General features: G+C 40.6%; 1 protein-coding gene across 26 annotated transcripts in view; it reads left to right on the top strand.

The window, feature by feature from the left end:
- The window catches only part of MAGI1 (membrane associated guanylate kinase, WW and PDZ domain containing 1), a 333,541-nt gene extending 319,576 nt beyond the window's left edge, over positions 1-13,965 (top strand). For 10 of the 26 annotated variants that reach the window (XM_030957051.1, XM_030957038.1, XM_030957050.1 and 7 more), the window contains 6 exons: positions 49-252; positions 4,745-4,835; positions 4,951-5,014; positions 5,998-6,144; positions 7,293-7,431; positions 11,081-13,965. In XM_030957051.1, the coding sequence (XP_030812911.1) occupies positions 49-252; positions 4,745-4,835; positions 4,951-5,014; positions 5,998-6,144; positions 7,293-7,431; positions 11,081-11,781 (1,346 nt within the window). In that variant the 3' untranslated portion in view covers positions 11,782-13,965. Of the gene's footprint in view, positions 1-48; positions 253-4,744; positions 4,836-4,950; positions 5,015-5,997; positions 6,145-7,292; positions 9,391-9,411; positions 11,053-11,080 lie in introns of those variants that run through there. The other 16 variants (XM_030957060.1, XM_030957058.1, XM_030957057.1 and 13 more) reach the window with 10 other exon arrangements.
- The last annotated feature ends 1,256 nt before the right edge of the window (positions 13,966-15,221 follow it).

The raw sequence follows: 15,221 nt of genomic DNA, 5'->3' as shown, positions 1-15,221 counted from the left end.
CAAACCAAACCAAAACCAAAAAAAACAACCCCCAAACCGATACAAAAGCGGGAAATGCATGTGTGGCCATGCCTCACAAAATAGGTCGGATAATTGAAGGGAGCCCCGCCGACCGCTGCGGGAAGCTGAAAGTCGGCGACCGGATCTTGGCCGTCAATGGGTGCTCCATCACCAACAAGTCGCACTCAGACATCGTCAACCTCATTAAGGAAGCGGGAAACACCGTCACCCTGCGCATCATTCCAGGAGATGGTAACGTATCTGTTTCCTGCTCTCTTGCCTCGCCCTCTTCTTGGTTCTGTTCCCTGGGATTTTTCTGTCACATGGAGCTGCAGAGCCGTGGAGGGGTCGGTTTCTGCTCCCACTTTGGGAGTTAGCAGTGAGGGAGGTTGTGAGTCTTCCATAGGTTTATTTTTTGTTTCTTTTTGTAGAGATGGTTGGTTTTTAACAGGGAGGTGCTAATTCAACATTAAAAAAAAAAGAATTTTCTGTTCCATGCATCTGCTTAAAATGATCTTCCATCAATTTGATGGATCTCTCAATACACTTTAGTTTGATTCTTAGCTTAGTAATACAGCTTTAGAATATTTGGGAATCACTTGTTAGGATGTGTGATTCCTGAAGCTTTGTATAGACACAAGCAGGCTATAGAGTAAGGAGATCACAGAAAGAGATAAACACTTTGACATGTTTTAAGCTGTTTCAAAAGCAGATTTGCTTTTATTCTGGGTAAGTTGCTTTGGGAGCGAGCTCAGGACATTTTTAAATGACTGCTTAAATGGAGATGGTTCTGAAGTTGCATTTTAAGAGTTACCCTAGACAGGATCTCACTATTTCAGATGAGAGGGAATGTGCAGATTCCCTAATAACAAGTTGACACTTGGTGGTGAATTAAGGTCACTGAAGTATTTAATAAAAATAAGGGTATGTGTTATGTATCAGTTCCATTAAATTAATCCCCAGATAGGAACTGATCACAAACCTGTTAAAGTATCTGCAGCAGAACTAAAATTGCTGTGGTTCTAAATTCTGAGTATTTTCTTTGTTTATTGTGCTTCTCTGCCATGGATGGGTTCAAAGTGAGAGCTCGTTGGGCAGAAACCTTTCCACATTGCTCCCCACAGACCAGGATGAGAAATGATCTGGTTATAAATTATTTCTGTTCAGGGTGATCTGTTTTGCACAAAAGCTTTATTTTCCTACTGTCTAGTGGGTACCAGATCAAATGCTATATAATCCTCTGCTGCTTGGAGCAAATTGGGTGTTCATGAATAATAAAATGGCTGTGAATCCAGCTAACATCTGAACTGGCCTGTGCATGCCTGTTTTGGAAGATAAACTGAGAGAAGAATTGTTCATTACCTGTATTTTAGTCTCTGATAAAAAGGAAGGTGAATCTTTAAGTATATAAAGTGCTTATTTTCTAAAAAAGCAAAACATTCTGAGAACTAAACAACTTCTACATGATTTAAGAATTTTTCAAGAATATAACCTCCTGACATAAATGCTGAGCCAGGCTTGCTCATGCAATGATGTGTCCTAAATATCATGTAAATTGCTTAGGTTAGGGAAACATGTACCTATGATTGACATCACGTATTCCTGGAGGAGATGGAAAGCTGTTCTTTGGGGAAAGGATCAACTCTGCTTTCATAGCAATTCAGGCTTTGAGTCTTTTTATTTACTGTCACTTTGAAATTCCAAGTCAGAGTGCCAACTTTGCATAGTATTACCTGTATTTATTTTCCAAAAGACAGTAAGACTCAACACTCTCAAAATCTCTGAGGGGTTTGCTCTAAAACCACATGAGATACAAGAAATCTGTCTCAATGTTGTTTTCTTTTTGATGTCTTTGTATGCTTTTCTTGATTTGTTGTTTTCTTTTGTTTCTTTTTGAGCGCTTTTTTGGCAAATATAAATGGTCTGTGTGCTTCAAGGAGGGGGGAGCATAAATCAGAGGCCAGTTGTCAGATAAACGTGAAACTGAGGTGCATCACGAGACTCACAATAAACTCACACTGCTAATCTCTTCTAACATTATTAAAAACACCAAGAGTTTTTGCTTTGTAATAAGTCTTGCACAAGTTAATTGGCACAGATGACTGCAGGATTGTATTTGCAATGAAATGATGATGCTTTACCACACTTCCAGCAGATTCAAGGATACAGAATGCTGGAATAGGACAAGCTTAGATTTGGCATGTAATTGGTGACAGAGAGTTTTAGGGCAGAGCAGGGCAAGGAATGAATGAAATATGTAGGGTTTAGAACACGCAATTGTAATTGTACTAAAGATAAATTTTGCTATATTTTGTTCCAGTTTTGCATGGTGGCTGGCATGTGTCCTGAAGCAGTGTCTAAAACACTGGCAAAATTATGCACAACTCCTGACTCATGGGAGAGGGTGGGCTAAAGATAGATGCAGTACAGTGGTGTGAAGATACATCTGTACCAAAGATGTGTTGTTGCTCTGCTTGATATTATTAGTGTGACCTACTAAAGGGTAGGAATCTTGCATTCTCTTTGAAGCCCATCTTCATCTGATCTCCAAATATTTGTGGAAGATTTCAGAGGCTTTTGTTCTGGATGAACACAGAACACTTAACCATGTTTTGGGGCTTTCTTATGTAGGAGACAGATTTTGACATCAAGGCATCTTTACAAAATAAACAGAATTATTTCTTAAACTCCAACAGTGTAACTACACGAAGGGACATCCTCTGACACAAGCCAGCTGTCAGTGGCACATCATCACAAGGGTGTGGTTTGGTCATGCCTACACTGAGAGGTGCAGGCAGACCCAGGAGCCTCTCTTGCTCTCTGAGCTGCTGGGCACAAGCCAGCTCTGGTCTGGAAGATGTTTCAGCTCCATATGCTGAGGGTTTGGGCATGTTACTTTGGGCACAGCACTGCAGGCAAGGGAGCTGTGTTCTTGTTGCACCCATCTGTTTAAGTGGTTCTTCTTTTCCTTTGTCCTTTTTCCTGAATTTCCCTTGACATGCGAATAGCTACAGAAAGGAAGAAGCTTCCCCTTATTTAGACTTCTCCAGAATTAATATCAATCCATGAAGGAAATGAAGTTAAACTCCCAGGATCCACCACATCTTAATTCAGGCAAAAACTCTCCTGTTGCTGCAATTTTGTATTACAGCTGGACTCTAATAATGGCAGATTTCTCCATAGCCAGTGAAATGAATTAGTGAATGCCTGTAGCTCAAGAGGCAAACAAGGGCAGGGTAGAAGGCCTTGTAATTTTATCTTGGAGACCCAGATGTTTTCATCTAGTTTTTGTCACTGTTGTCTTAGTGACTGTGTATTCAGTTTAGATTTTGGTCTTGAAAGGTGGATCATGGTCCGTATTTTGTGGGCACTTGCAATGTGTGGGTCTCTCCTGGGTACAGTGGGTGTAGACACAAAGAGGGGTTCTCCTGTGTACAGAGCTGTTCTGCAAAGGAGCAGCTGCCTGCCACTGCAGTGGGTTTAGCTAGGAATGCCATGTCTGATGAGTGGCTGTTTCTGCTGACCCTGTCCATCAGTCTCCAAGTGCAACCAACATAACTGTTGAGCATGTTGTGTGGTTAAGCACTGTCAAGGTACATGGAGTACCACTGAGGCTTCTTCTGAAGTCAAACTCTCACAGGAGAGGAGGGGTGTTTTCAGGAACTGCTGGCTTCTGGAGAAATTCAGCATTTGAAACTCTTCAGTACTAATATCAGTTCAGAATTGGTACAATATGTAGTTCTGGAAAATCTGTCGAGTTCAATACAGAAGAGTTCTGGGTCTGTGTTGCTATATTCAGCTAAAGGGATTGACATTACCTTAATTTTAGGCAGAATTTTAAGTGAGTTTGGGGTTAACTCTGGTCCTACTGAAGTCTGTGATGCAGCTGGAGAATGACAAGGGCAATATTCTGCCCTGCCATACTGTGGGGGACATCTAAAGTCACTTTTCAATTGCTCCCATCTCAGTTGTGGGAAGCAGGAGACAGGACCTCTCCTTGGAGCCCCTTTTTCCATGCCTAAAGAAAGCTGCAATTTGCACAGGCTGATGCTGGGCTGAGAGCCCTTTACCATGGCAGAAATTAAGCTTAGAAGTTACTCCTGCTCCCTGTATTCTCTCAGTGCACCCTTTTGTGTTACCCAGAGTTATTGATGCGTTTGGTACCGGTGGCTCCATGTTCCTGCTTTCAGTGCTGAGGCAGCAGTGGGTTGTATTTCAGAGAAGGATTTCAGTAAATTTGGGTTTTAGCCACATTCAGTATCATCTTATGAGGTATTGGATAAGAGCCACATCTCAATTCTACTGGAGATTGCATTTTCTGATGGAAGAAGGACTGATGAACTTATAATCCCTGGAATAGTTATAGATACTACAAAATTAATGCACCCAACCTACAATATTTAGAGACTTAATTGGTTGGAAGTCATGTCTTTAGACGATAGACAAAATTTTGTTCACTCCTTCATCTATAAGTGAGTCTTCATGAATGTGTCTAATGGTCTGGGGGTGGTTCCAATCCAGATGTCCTAATTTAATTTTTTTTTTCATTTTACAGTTGAGTGTACAGTTTCATATACATACTTACTATATTAATTTGGGGAATTAAGAAATTTGATCCTGTCTCCAGTTCTATAAAAACAATGTAATGTTGCTTTTCCGTGAAATGCTTTTGCAAAACACTTTTTTTCTTTCAGTGAATAGCCCGTGGTCTTCCCTCATAATAAAAACAAAATCTATTTTGCAGAATCCTCCAATGCTACTTTATTGACCAATGCAGAAAAAATTGCTACAATCACAACCACACATACTCCTCAGCAAATACCGCAGGAGACCAGGTCAGATTGTTTTCCTTGAGGAGGGCATCTTGACATGCTCTCTCTTCAGTTACTTCTTCATCACTTTCACGTCCCATGAGCTGTATTTTTCCTCTCTCCCTCTCATTCATTGCAGCAGGAACAACACCAAACCAAAGCAGGAATCCCAGTTTGATTTCAAACCACCCCAAGCAGCACAGGTAAGGAGTACCTCTCTAATTGTTTTGCTTACCACAGACTGTTGTTTCCAATCTGCTTGAGGGCTGTGTTTAAAGCGTTCCCTTGAAAATTCCTACTGAGAAGATGCTCTCCCTCAGACTCCTGAAAAGAAAGAGGAATTTGCTGATTAGTTTCTTAATATGTGTTGCTGTTGTTTCAGCTGAGAAACATTTCCAACACATTCTCATCGAGACTTTGAGGGAGTAAAAATAAAGAAAAAAAGAGCTGACATTTTTAGGGCAGTAATAATTTTTGTGTTTGTTTATTGAATTGTCTGTTGTGAGGGGCCTCTCCAGAAAGTATTGTTGTGTGCAAATGATAAATTCAGAGAATGAAAAAGAGGAAAACTTAATAAGGGGCGATATCTGGAGTGTTCCAGCTTGCACAGACGGCATCTTATTAGAGAGATTATCTATCTCACTGTTAACTTTCCTTGCCACTGGCCATCCCAGAAGTAACATCTTCCATTAGGGACTTCAAAACATCCCCATAACAGCATTTGAGAAAAACAATGCAAAGGCTTCTGAGCTTCTTGCAAAGGAATAAATGATGTGGTAACAGCACAAAAAGCCAGCACCATGGCACAGGCTCACCCCAGGTGCCATCAGACACTGCACTAAAGCTGGCACTGGAAGGAAGGTCATTCTGGCCTTTAGAGGTTGGTTTAACCACCTTTCTAAAATGTTCCCTCCTATCCTGGTGGTGCTGTGTAACAGGGGCGCCCAAAAATGCACCACAGGACATGGCCAAGCCCATTCATTCCAACAGCCCTTCACCAACCACCAGAAGTCCAAATTGCAGAGTGGGGTCTGAGGAAGCAGCAAATCCTGGTCTGTGTGTGAAAATTCAACTGATTTTCCATTTTTAATTATTACCAACAAAGCATTGCTTGAATAAATCCAACAGGAGAGCGGGGCAGTATTTGACTTTCTGTTCAATTGGGTGTTTGCTGTCTTCTCTCCAGCAGGACCAAGACTTTTACACTGTTGAGCTGGAAAGAGGAGCCAAAGGGTTTGGCTTCAGCCTGCGAGGTGGCCGGGAGTACAACATGGACCTGTACGTGCTGCGGCTCGCTGAGGACGGGCCCGCCGAGAGATGTGGGAAAATGAGGGTATGCACAAACTGGCCTTAAAACCACCTTGCTTTGGGATAAGCTGACTTCCCTGCCTCTCCCTTCTGCTGTTTCAGCTAAGAGGGAAATTAAATTTGAGCTGAAAGTGGTTTCTATTTACTGCTGCTGCTGGCATCTGTCACTCTTGGTGCACTGTCTGTAGCAGTGTGTGTTCAGTGGAAGACTTCACCCCCTTCTTCCAACACTGCTTTCCAAACTCTAGTACATGATCTGTTGTTTAATGCCTAAGGGCACATGTAGCAGTGAAAATGGAACAGCCACAGTCTTTGCCTGCTAGTGGGCAGAGAGGGGACAGAGCATGTCTGTGGCCCAGGGGTTACAAAATTACAATGTAGGTTCTGATTAACATTAATTGTTAACTTCACATATCAGCTAAATGACAAACATTATATAACAAGGGCATATATAAAATGCCTACTGAAGAAATAATTTGACAGGTTTTATGTAGTCCTTGGACCTTTGTTAGAGAATGCATTATAACTTTCCCAATACGTCATTGTCTCCAGATGTGGCATGTGAACGGCATTTTCAAAGTTCTTGTGTTAGGGATCTATGGGTCCAAAATTTTTGCTGATGAAAATATGATGCAAAAACAGTGCTGCCCTGTGGAGTTCAATGCTTTGACGAGCTCTTCCATGCCTTGTTTTTTTATCCTGATAAATTATTGTATTTGCAGAATCAGCTTTGCTGATTCATATTAGGTATCTATATCCAAGTTATATATCAAACTATATCCAAGTTAGAAACAGACCTGAAAAAGCTCTTTGAACATCCCAGTTGGAGCAGACTGTGAAACAAGCAACCCCTTTGACTGAAGACTCTATAAATAATCAAAATTAAATAAAATAGCACCAGTTCTAGCACTGCATTTACTAATGAGCAATACAGTAATTGCAAAGTGATTTTCAGAACAGCAGTGAAATATTTTGATACCTCAAGCTTTCTCCATCATCTTCATGTCTCCCAGACTCCTACACAGTGGGCACTCCCTGGCAGGAGTTGGGCATATTTAGCTTCACCTGATGCATAGTTGTTCCAGCTTTGCTACGGCCACTGTCTTGTGGTGTGCTGGTAGGGACCCTTGTGGGCACTTGTTTCTAATCATAATCTCTTTATTACATTGGCAGATTGGTGATGAAATCTTGGAGATCAATGGAGAAACTACCAAGAACATGAAGCACGCTCGGGCCATCGAACTGATTAAAAATGGTGGCCGCAAGGTCCGCCTCTTTCTGAAACGTGGAGATGGCTCTGTCCCAGAATATGGTGGGTCAAACTATGAAAACATTCCTTTCTTCCCTGGCATCACTCCATGAATATTTGTCTCAAGATCTGAAGCGGGAATTCTTTTTTATTTTCCTTTCTCACCAGTGTCTTACCAACCTTTGCAACATATAATTGCCTCGCTTGTGCTGAATTTTCTACACATTTCATCCTTTGCTTGCTTCCATGGACTTGGGGCGCAGTGTAAGGCAAGATCATCATAGCAGTATTTTTTGGTGATCAGAGAGGAAAGCAAAACAAAACAAAACAAACCTTATTGTCTTGTCCAGCCAAAAAAGGAATGTTATTGAACTGTGCCAAACTGTTTCTCAGCGGCTGAATTGTTGTTTCACATAGGTCTCCTCTTCTAATCAATGCAAAAACTGGGATCCCGAGTTGCTATTCTGAAGCAGTGATTAATTTTTTTTTGTTAGGTTTTTTCTCTTAGTTCCTGTCTGTATCCATAGACATGAATGCTGAGATGGCTTATGAGATTTTTGCCTTTCCTTAATATTTATGTAAATATTTATAAAGTTATTTGAGAAAAAGAAGGGAAAAAAAAGCTTTACTGCAAAAATGTATCGATTTGGCCTCCTGAGCCCTTTTCTCCCCCCTTAAACGGTCTGCTGGTTTCAACTAGTTCATTTGTAAGGTCTGAAAAGGTGAGGAGGTTATGAAAAGGTGCTCTCATGTCTGTCTTGGGGGAAACAGTCAGTCCTGGTTCCTTACTAAGAATTGCATTAGATTTCCTTTTCTTCCCTTGGAGGTTGGATTGCTGGGTGGCTTAACTTAGCACACTATTAAATATTATAATTATGTCTTATTTATTTGAGATAATTGTCAAATATTGTGCCCTCGATGGAGGGCTACTCCCAACCAAAGGTCTTTGAGGTTTCTATAGAAACTGATGATTGAAGGGATGTCCTTTATACTTTTCTCCCCGTATTTGGGTTATTTCTGTGTCAGTGAGTTCTGTGTTTATCATTCTCTCCATACCCTAACACCAGAAACAAAACCCTTCTGCACAATTTATGAACTAGATTTTATTTTCATTTACTGTACTATGTTTGAGAGTTTCTGCTCAGTCTGCTCATTATTTAACTTAAAATGACCAATTCAGAGTATAACCAACAAACAATTAAAGTGTTTAACGACATGGAAGGGAAGTTGTGGGTTTACACTTCTGTAATATAAATAGCACACCAGAAGGTTCAATGATGGCACTGAAATTCTGTAATGTTCTTTCTACTTTTGTCTTTTCCTATACTCCTTTGGATGTACAGTACTGTATCATATGCTAGACTGCATAAATACCCTGTAAATTAAGTGCTTCACTTCTCAAAGCATATGTCTGTTGCACTGAGGATGGAAATCCATCACCAATTTTCTTTTGGCTAATGCTAACCACTAAACGTTCGTTCTCCAAGCAAGGATTTAATATACAGGGGTTGCACTACTGTAAAGAATATCCTTGTAACATTTGGGACTCCTTTCCCTCTTCGTTCTGTTCGCTGCAGTCGCAAATGGTTCCTCTAATAATGTTAAGTTCCAATATTTTTCTGACTTGATTGGAACGTGCTTCTCTATGAGGCTGTATATTTTTGTAATGAGTTTTGTACTTATTTTTAATGTTGTGGTCTCTGGTGGACTTTATTTTTCGTTGTTGTTTGATTGTTACTGTTTTTTCTATGACATTCTGTGTCGCTGTTCCAGCTGTCTTTTAGAATGGATGCTCTCGTTGTCTGGGTTATTGAATCACCTCTTAGATGTCTCTTTATGTCACAATAATAACAACTGCTGTCTTTGCAGCCTTATATTTGGGTGAAGCCTAGACAATCTGACTGGAAAAATAAACTTTCTTTATTCTAAGATAAAATATGAAGATTTTTCTTTCTTTCATCTTTATTATAGGGAATCTAAATTTTCTACTTTTCTCTTTCTCTTTCTCTTACTTTTCTTGGTGCTGGGCTCTTCCTTCCTCAGCGATGATACCTCCTAATATCGCTGCATGTATGAGAAATGACAAGCTCGGGGAGTCTTGCTTCTACCTTATGGGCCATAATCAAACTACGGTTTGTAGCTAAAATCAATATTAGGTGTTTTTGTGCTGTGGCCTAATTCCCTCACATTGCTTTTCTGCTTTGCTATATTCTATATGTACAGCAATTCATCCCGAACACCCTGCGTCCCCCAAATTGTAAGTACACTCACCACAGGACATGTTTGAACCTCGCTTGTACGTTGTGTGAGAGGCAGGTTGCCACAAGCCACGTGCTTACAGCCACAGGAAAGCAGCGTGGTTCCATCCCCAGCTGTGGCCTCAAAATGCTCATAGAGCAAAACTGCCCGCATGTGAGTTGCAACATGGGTTTCACTTGGAATTCACAAAAAATCACAGCCCATGCACACACCAACCCTCCCAAGCTCAGGACTGGAAGTGCCATCAAATGGGAGACACTTGGCATGGTGGCAGGAGGAATGTAGAGTGTTTGGCTTGGTAGGAGGGAGGGCAAAAAGGAGAAAAAGAGGGAAAAAAATAATCTGTCCTCACAAGTGTTTGTGAGGGTTTTCAGTCATTGCCATCAGGGCATTCCACGTTAAGGTGGGTGTTGGGGTGCAAGTGTAAGGAAGTGGCTAATGCCAGCCAAGCTGCCACAAAGGAGTTACTTTAAGAAAGAAAACAATAAGCAAATAAATCAGCACTTGCATTAAGGCAGCACAGCTACTTTAATGTTTTTCATGTTTGTAATGAATCATTCATAAACATCCGTTACAAATGATGGGAGTAATTGTAGCTTAGCTGCAGCAAGGGCTGGGGTTTAGTTTGGATGTTCTTTTTCTACTTCTGCTTTGCAGTTTGTCTTGCAGAGGCAGCTCAGCTGTATTTTACCTCAAATAGTACATGAAAAATAATGAACTGGAGATTAGATTTGAATCAAAGCCATCCTACATATTACAATATCTTTCCATTGCTTTGATATGAAAAAATCATAACTACTGTCATCGTTGTTTGAATCATTGTGGCAAAACCAAAATCTAGCCTAGGACTTTACATAACATGGTAGAACTAAGTGAGATTAAGCTATGCCTTAAATGAAATGGAAATGGCATGATTACAGTCTAATTCTCACACCTTCAAAATGTTATTTTACAAGGTGAAAACTTAATAATCAATTCTATTTTCTGTGCATTTTCTGCTATTTGAACCGAGGCCTCCCACACCTGGAAGGCAGTTCTTTATAATGTCTTAAAAGACAAAAATTGTTTCCTAAAGGCCCTCTTTATTGGAAGCTATTAAAAAAAGGCAGCTAACAACCTGAACTACAATGTTTTTTTTTTCCACTGGAAAGAATATAATATAACTGAACATTATGAATTGGGCTTGGGGAGAAATGTAAAGTGCCCCATGCCCAGAAGAGCATAAAGATGAGATCAGCTTGGACCAAAACATGGCTAACGATCAGAGCAGCACCAGTACTAACCTGTAACTCTCGTTGTTCACAGTTAAATTAACAAAAGCTTCGGTTAGCCTTCGCTGACTGCTTTAACAGTTGTTTGTTTTTGTCACTAATGAAGTCTGAAGAGTGCTAAGTGGTGTCACAGCACCACGGAAGGCATCAATACCAAACCCTTTGCTGTTATTTTCTTTCAGACCCCAGCAGTGACAGGAACAGTCCCGCCACAGGTTCACAAAATGTATCGGAAATGAAACCCGTGCCATCCGACCGACGGCAGCACCCATCATCGGAGTCCAGTTATCCACCAGACCTTCACAAATCATCACAACATGGGGACAAGCGGACTTACGTTAGAGACCTAAAAGGCAGCAGAGAGTTTAGCAGACATCCCAATGAACACCACACTTGGAATGGGACTTCTAAAACCAACGACCACGTGCCAGGCAGGAAGACAGAGAGGTCGCCGGAGAGGAGGCACGAAAGGCAGCCAGAGAGGGTGGTGGTGAACGGGCAGAAGAGGAGGTCTCCTGAAAAGCGCAGGGAAGGGACAAGGAGCGCTGACAACACTTTGGAGAGGCGGGAGCGACTTGAGAGGAGGAGAGACCTCTCTCCTGAGAGGCGCAGAGAGCGGTCGCCCGGCCGGCGGCGGCGGTCGCTGGAGAGACTCACGGAGCCCAGGAGATCCCCTGAGCGGAGAAGAGAGAGCTCCCTCGACCGAAGGGCCAAGTCGTCCGACCGGCGGAGGGAGAGGTCGCCCGAGAGACGGCTCAGGGAGGAACGAGTTGGCCACCGGGAGAGGGAAGAGCCCGGCTGGAGGCACGAGCCCAGCCGCAGGCACCCGCCCGAGCAGCGCAGGCGGCCCTACAAGGAGTGCAGCACCGACCTCAGCATCTGAGGGGCTCCCCGGGGTCCCCGTCGCCTTCCCCACACCAAGGGAGCAGAGGAGAGAGTGGAACCAACCTGGCTTTCGCAGGCGACGAGACGTCCGCCACCTGCTGATCCTACAAACCGTTTATGCAGATGAAATCTTAAAACAAACAAAAAAAAAAGCATTGTGCCTGATGTATAATATTAAAGAAAGTATTTTTCAGTGTATTCTTTTTTTTTAATTACTTGCCAAATGTTGGTCCTAAAGGATTATAAAATTTTGTTTCTACATTCTTTGTAGATTTCTTAAAAATAATCCCTTTATTGGGCTACTTTCCCCCCCTCCCTAATATAGTAAATGGGGTAGCCAGTAATATAATATAGGCAAAGGATTTTATGACCAAGTTTGAATAATTTGATCCAGACTGTTCTCTAGTGACTCACTGCTACACTGTATGTAGAAAATTTTTTAAGGGTTGGGGGTGGGGAAGGAAGAAAATTGTTCATCTCAGTAGGAATGGAGCACTCCTGCTGAAGGAATTAAAAAGGAAAGAGACAAATGTTCCTAAAATTGCAAGAACTGTTTGAAGAGACTACTGTTTCAATGAAGGATATTTATAATAATAATAAAGAATTAAAAAAAAAAAAAACAACTCAAACCCACACAGCACAAGACGATTTACAATAAGTAATTTGTAGTTTGTTCCATGAACAGTTTATACTTTCAGGCCCCCTGGACAGGATGCGCAGAGGCAGAAGGACTGGTCAGCACCATGCCTGTGTCACACGCTAACGTGGACTGTTGAGCTCTCATTAGCCTCAGCAACATGTAACGATGATCTGTCATTAAGGCAGCAGCCCTGCTCATCTCCCAGCTGTATATGGACAGCAACCCCAGCATGCATGGTATTGTGTATCTGCTTGGAAGCAAGGGGAGGGATTGGGATTCTGGGACAAGGCACAATGCGGTGGGAGCACAATCCCCCTGCTCGGAGTAGGTGTATTCCTTCTGCTCAGGCCAAAGCAGTGGGCTTTTATTTTGCCAAATTCCAAAAGCTCTCAATTCTTCTTGCTCTGTATTGAAAGGGTTGGTTTTTCGTTGTTTTACTGGTTCATCCTTACTGAGACAAAAGGAGTGCACTTGCTGGGGAGGGAAAACAAAAAAAAAAAAAAAAAGAAAAAAAAAAGAAAAGAAAAAAGTATCAAAAGAAAATCACAGGCTAAAAGAGGCAATCAGTGGGACAACCTGGTTGTGGAAGCCTATCCGTACCTGATTATATGCTGTAAATTTGAGTCTAAGAACAGCAGCAAAAGAGAAACCTGCAAGTTTCTGAGTTGTATTTTAAAATTTGCAAGCTGTGTGGTAAGTCTGCTGTAGCATTGGTCTAAGATTTAATGGATTACTGCCTAGCTGAGCCAAAATGTTTGCCGTTACTGTTGGACCACTAAAGTAAACTGCTGCTTTTTCCAGTGCATTGGTGTGTACATGTATACTGACTCACATCCTCCATATGAACACAAAACCATTGCAAGTCTATCACTGTTGTTGCCATGGTACTGTAAAAACAAAACCAAGAAAGAAGATGGCCAATCATTGTGTGTACAGTTGAAATTGTAATTAATAGAGCCTGTTGGAAAAAAACCACAAAACTGTTGCCTTTTTCTTGTATAAAAGAGAATTTATGACAAAATTTAGGTGTGAGGAATGTGATTAAGTGTTTATATTTCTAAAAATGGAAAAAAATTTGATTCAGGGGATATATTTTAATGTAAACTGAATCAGGTATGTAAAGCTGTTTTAAAATGGGAGACTGTATCAGTAATTCTAAAGCTTTTGTTGGTTTGAAAATATCGTTTCTTTCTTCATGGTGGGCCTGCTTATGTATTATTAAGCACTTGTATGCAATCTATATTCTCCAGTCATCATTTCTTGCAACAAGCTATAGGCAAAATGCTCTTTTCTGTGTTGATGAAAAGCAGTATGTGGGCCAATCTTTTTTATAAAACACTATGCATATATAAATACTACATTGTTCATAGCTTTATTTGACTTAATTGGGTTTATACATAACACTAGGATGAGTAGATGTGGACTTACCCAGTAAGAGCTTCTTTCCTTGGAACAGACACTATGTATATGATGTAGCAACAAAGAAGGAGAAAGTCTGTGAATGCTATTTTTATTATCAAATAAAGTTTTCCATACAAAGCATGCATGCGAGTGTAGTGATAAGATAAAGGAAGAACCACATCTTAATGTTACTTATTCATCCCTGCCTAAATTAATAAAACCATAGGTTATGGTCACCAAGGGCCATCTATTAAATATGTATTAATCATCCATTAAATATATATTATCATTTGACAAGCCTTAAAGTAAAGTTACCCAGTCTTCCAGGATAGAAATTTTTCCCCTAAAACAGTCAGAAACAGAAGGTTTAGGTGAAGCAGGATCCGTAATTGTGTCTGAGGTTTCTGTCATTGATTCTTCATAACACATAAGCACGTGTGACCAGAGAAAATCAAGGCAGCAACTGCTCAGTGGAAGTTGTTGGTGCCATAATATATATATATATATATATATATATATATATATCACATATATATAGATATAGCACATATATATATATGTATATGTGTGTTTGTATGATGTAAGTGTATATATACATATACACACAAATATGTATATATATATATATATAGGTCTCCCATCTCTTAGTTCTTAAAATGCAGAAAGACTTTCAAGGTTAAAAAAATGTTTCTATTACATAGATTTTTTAAAACAATTTTTAAATCTTGCATAGTTTAACAGGCTCCACTCATCTGTTTACCTGAAACTTCAGGCAACCTGCTGGGAGTCCTGGCAGCCAGAGAGAGTCAATGGTGAAGGATTTGTATTTCCAGTCACAGGGATTTGTCTGGTGCAGCCTGAGTCCTTAGGGGTATGGAAGGGTCACCGAGAAAGTGTTTGGATATTTTAAATTTTAATCTCTTATGTTGATCAATGCCTTTTTTACTCTGAATCTATTTGTAGTGGTATACATTGGTTATGCATTTGCACCTTCTGCTGTTGCTACTATTTTTCTTCTCCTTCTTCATGTTATAATTTAAATGATCTTACATAGGTGAGTCTCAAGCTTTGGAAGTGTTGAGTCTCAGCTAAAGATATTACATAGATAATTCCAAAATTACAGAAACATTTAATTTAAAAAATACTGCAAGTTGCAAAAAACAAATTCAAAATGCCTTTTCAGTGGTGGCATCCTTTCTAGTGCTTCCAAACCCCCTGAGAGCTGGAGCCCTGCTGTGCAGCATGAGCATTGCAGTTCCATACTCTGTGGTGCAGCCTTAGTCACTTTAATTAATTCCAGCCTTAGTTTTGACCAGAAAATATTTTTCAAAACTTCTAAAAATGAAAAGAACCTCTTTTTAGATTGTAACTTGGCTCCTGTTTTGTCAAACAACATC

The sequence above is a fragment of the Camarhynchus parvulus genome, chromosome 12 (assembly GCF_901933205.1).
Source record: "Camarhynchus parvulus chromosome 12, STF_HiC, whole genome shotgun sequence".
Taxonomy (NCBI): domain Eukaryota; kingdom Metazoa; phylum Chordata; class Aves; order Passeriformes; family Thraupidae; genus Camarhynchus; species Camarhynchus parvulus.
This window is presented reverse-complemented; position numbering and strand designations above follow the sequence as displayed.